Below are 1,738 nucleotides of genomic sequence, written 5' to 3'. Positions count from 1 at the left end.
CACTATAAAACTGTTCTCCCCCTCCCCTTCCCTGCGACGGAGCGCGTAAAATCAAGGATGCTGCAACAGATTGTCAAGCCGCACAATTAAGTCGGGAACGCTACTCGGCGCGGATTTCTGCCCTCCTCCCAGAGAACGATTTCTTAAAGCTTCGCAGAAAATTTCCTCAGAGCGACGGGAACCTCGCTTCTGGTTCCTCAAGCAAATCTACCCCTCCCACACGCACCCCCAAGTACACAGCAGCAAAGGGAAAAGTAACGGTGATGGCAAAAAAAAAAAAAATCAAAGCAGCCCCAGCAGGTTCACCAAAACAAAGATGTCTTTACCTGCAGTTGTAGGTCCTGATTTCCTTGTTATCCCTTTTGCACTTGACTGCCACGAAGATCATGGTGACAAAAAGAATGGCTGCGATAGACCCCAGGGCAATAATGAAAATCAGGGAGAGGTTAACAGATCCTATGGACTCTTGGGCATCCAGGGCTGGAGACAGGTATATCAAAATCAAGGCGGAAGCCGAGAGAGATGTTTTTCCATGGTCGTGAGCCACCACAATCAGTTCGTAGGCTGTCTTTGCGTTCTCCCCAAAGGCTCTGGTGGTCCTTATCTCTCCATTGACCTGGTCTATCTCAAAAAATCCTCTGTCTCCTTCCACCATTTCATAGGAAAGTCTGCCATTTTCACCCTCGTCGTAGTCGTCTGCCTTGACCACCGTCACCAGGTAGCCAACCCCTGCGTTCCTGGGGATGTACACCTCTGCGGTCCCGTTCACTAGCGGCGGGGCCGTGATCACGGGGGTGTTGTCATTGACATCCAGGACAATCACTCTCACGGTGGCATTGCTCTGCAGAGAGGGATTACCTCCATCTTTTGCCAAGACCTTGAACTCAAAGGCCTTCGTCTGTTCATGATTGAAGGACCTCAAAGCATAGATATCTCCTGAGTTGGGGTTGATGGAGACATAGGTGAAGACAGGCATGTCCCTGACTTGGGAGGGCACGATCTGGTAAGAGACGCTGCCATTGAGGCCCAGGTCAGGGTCCCTGGCTGAGACTGAGAGGAGGTAAGCCCCTGGGGTGTTGTTCTCCTGCACGATGACCTGGTAATAGGGCTTGGAGAAATGGGGATGGTTGTCATTCTCATCAGTGATCTTGACGGTGAAGGACTTGGTGGCCTGAAGGGAGGGGATGCCATTATCCTTGGCCTGGATGGTGAGGTTGTACTGGTCCCTCTGCTCCCGGTCCAGCCGCCCGTCCACCAGGATGGTGGAGAAGCTCTCGTACTCCTGGAGCCGAAAAGGCACGTTGCCCAGGAGCTTGCACTGCACCCGCCCATTGGCCCCGGAGTCACGGTCCGAGACCCGCACCAGGGCGATGACGTACCCCGGCGGGGCGTTCTCGCTCACCTCCACCAGCTCGCTGTTGACGGAGAGCAGGTTGATGAGGGGTGGGTTGTCATTGGCATCCTGGACGCTGATGGTCACTTTGCAGTGGGCGGGGATGGAGTTAGGCCCCAAGTCCTTGGCCTGCACGTCCAGCTCATAGACGTGACCCTCCTCATAGTCGATGGCGCCGCTCACCGTGATGAGGCCACTCTGGGGGTCGATCTGGAAGAGCTCCCGGGCCCGCTCGGAGACGTAGCTGTGGAAAGAGTAGAGGACCTGGCCGTTGGTGCCCTCGTCCGGGTCAGAGGCGTTGAGGCGGATGACCGGTGTCCCCGGCGGGGCGTTTTCAGGCACGCT

At 55.5% G+C, this 1,738-nt stretch overlaps 1 protein-coding gene across 1 annotated transcript in view; it reads right to left on the bottom strand.

Moving 5' to 3' along the window:
• PCDH19 (protocadherin 19) overlaps nt 1–1,732 on the bottom strand; it is a gene marked incomplete at both ends in the record, with an annotated part of 51,454 nt that extends 49,722 nt beyond the window's left edge. The window contains 1 exon segment of the mRNA XM_009865134.1: nt 327–1,732. Coding sequence (XP_009863436.1) covers nt 327–1,732 — 1,406 coding nt within the window.
• Nucleotides 1,733–1,738: the final 6 nt, after the last annotated feature.

This window comes from Apaloderma vittatum, unplaced genomic scaffold (assembly GCF_000703405.1).
Source record: "Apaloderma vittatum isolate BGI_N311 unplaced genomic scaffold, ASM70340v1 scaffold30612, whole genome shotgun sequence".
Taxonomy (NCBI): Eukaryota; Metazoa; Chordata; class Aves; order Trogoniformes; family Trogonidae; genus Apaloderma; species Apaloderma vittatum.
The sequence above is the reverse complement of the archived record's forward strand: the minus strand, read 5'-3'. Positions and strand labels throughout refer to the sequence as shown.